We start from the raw sequence: 2,294 nt of genomic DNA, 5'->3' as shown, positions 1-2,294 counted from the left end.
ACTGAGTGAGTCACCTAGCATCAGAGTACAAGAGTTGAAATCTTTCAGAGCCAACAAATGCAAACTCCGATTTCAGTAAAACAATATGTAAAAATAAAAGTATATTAAACAAAACGTGAGACAATATGAATAACATAGGTGTATAAGACACAACATAGATGCTACATATAGGTATTATAGACCCTACATAGATACTGCATAGGTGTTATAGAAACTACATAGGTTTTATAGACACTACACATATGTGTTATAGACACTACAGATGTTACACACTTCATCTAGGTGTTATAGACCCTACATATATACTACATAGGAGGTGTTAGACACTACACATAGGAGTTATAGACCCTACATAGGTGTTAGACACTACATATAGGTGTTATAGACCCTACATAGGATGTGTTCTAGACCCTACATAGGTGTTCAAGACACTACAAAGGAGGTGTTATAGACACTAGAATGATGAAACATAGCACAAGATAGTGACTGACCTGAGACCAGTTGGTAGAGGCTGTAGCGGTAGAGGACATGGTCCTGCTCCTCGAACCTCTGGGGCCCCTGGCAGAGGGCCCGACACTCCATGTCAGCCCTGTAGTACTCCTGGAGGGCCTCCTCGAACAGGGAGATGGCCTCCTCATAGTTTGCATTGTCATACAGCTTCACCCCCGCTGAGAAGGACCTCTGTGGGGAGAAAAGGGGAGAGTGGAATGGGGAGAGAGGGAGGGATGAAGGGTGGGAAGAGAGAGAGAGAGAGGGGTAGAGTGTGGGAAGAGAGAGAGAGGGGAAGAGAGAAGGTTGAGAATAGGATAGAGGGGGAGAGAGGTAGGAAGAAGAGGATTTGGGAGGAGGACAAAGGGGGAGAGATAGAGAGGATAAGTGAGGGGAGCATTGGGGAGAAAAAGAGGAGGAAGAATTTAGCTGAGCTTGGGACCATGATAACTATACACACAGAGTTGCAGCCAAGACAGTTACTGTGAGCTACTCAATACAAGTTGCATCTGCCTGCTACATGACGAAAACATAAGAGTAAACCTGTGTAGTGTAGTCTGTATGTGGCGACAGACAGGCAGTCAGACACCACCGAGTGATACAATGAATAAGAACAGTGTGTGTGAGCATTGACACAGCCCTCCACAGAATGACAACAGTGTNTGTGAGCATTGACACAGCCCTCCACAGAATGAGAACAGTGTGTGTGAGCATTGACACAGCCCTCCACAGAATGACAACAGTGTGTGTGAGCARTGACACAYCCCTCCACAGCCAGACCTTTATTGGCTTCCGTGCTCTCCGCAAGCAGAGGTCAATGGCCTAAACTTATCTCCTCTCATTAAACTGTAGTGACCACTGTCATCCTAAAGACATGAAAATATATCCACAAAATAACTATTTAGACAAAGAAAGCAGCCACATAAAGTTGAATTTAGAACGGCAAAAGAGAGAAAAGAAGCAGGAAAACAATGTTAAAAACAGCCCTTGGTTCAGCTAACGCTAACGCTAACGCTAACCGGCACGGACTATTATGAACTGTACTGTAGGCAGGATTCATACGGTATTCAATGCAATACGAAGACCTGACAACACCATCACGTTCAACTCCAAGACTGTATACCAAATTATATTTGTCAGAAAGAGGCAAGAGGGTTTAAGAGAGAGCACCCTGCCTGGTCCTGCCAAAGCAACGGTAAGGCAAGCACTGGGTGCTCTGAGGAGCCTCTGTATCAGGGCCTGTTCCAATAGCATCAAAATGCATCCTTTCTCCCTTTAGGTAATTACTGACCCATAAGTGATTGGATAAGTAAAAGCATGGTTCCMTAGCAAACTATTGCCAATCCAACCATTTCAGATTAGTGATTAGCAAATCAGGGAAAATAGAATAGAAGGATGTCGTTTACAGGTATTGGAACAAGGCCTGAATTTGTTAAATAATCAAAAAGGCCCTCAGTAAACTCCATGGATCAGTGACAGTCTGAAGAACATTGACAGTTGTTTTTTTCAGGAACTGACATGGACTCAGGGGAGGTTTCCCAGACATAGATTAAGCCTAGTCCTGGATTCAAAATCATTCTCAAAAGAAAAACTCAATTGAAAGTACTTCATGGTCCAGGACTAGGCTTAATCTGAGTCTGGAAAACCGACACAAAAAGGTTCCTATTCAACACTCTCACCTGATGTGGCCGTGCCTCTCTGTCCACAAAGTGGTCCAGGTTGGTGCCCTCCAGAGCCTTGTATTGCTCCAGGTTCTGATCCATCTCCACGCTCTCCGGGTTTGCCTGGAAATAGGTGTGGGCCGC

The 2,294-nt window shown here is 44.5% G+C and overlaps 1 protein-coding gene across 1 annotated transcript in view; it reads right to left on the bottom strand.

Moving 5' to 3' along the window:
- The window catches only part of LOC111952665 (prolyl 3-hydroxylase 2-like), a gene marked incomplete at its 5' end in the record, with an annotated part of 38,514 nt that extends 36,220 nt beyond the window's left edge, over positions 1–2,294 (bottom strand). Inside the window, 2 exons of the mRNA XM_070435372.1 lie at positions 492–681; positions 2,169–2,294. Of these exons, the coding sequence (XP_070291473.1) occupies positions 492–681; positions 2,169–2,294 (316 nt within the window). The remainder of the gene's footprint in view (positions 1–491; positions 682–2,168) is intronic.

This window comes from Salvelinus sp. IW2-2015, linkage group LG26 (assembly GCF_002910315.2).
Source record: "Salvelinus sp. IW2-2015 linkage group LG26, ASM291031v2, whole genome shotgun sequence".
Classification (NCBI taxonomy): domain Eukaryota; kingdom Metazoa; phylum Chordata; class Actinopteri; order Salmoniformes; family Salmonidae; genus Salvelinus; species Salvelinus sp. IW2-2015.
The sequence above is the reverse complement of the archived record's forward strand: the minus strand, read 5'-3'. Positions and strand labels throughout refer to the sequence as shown.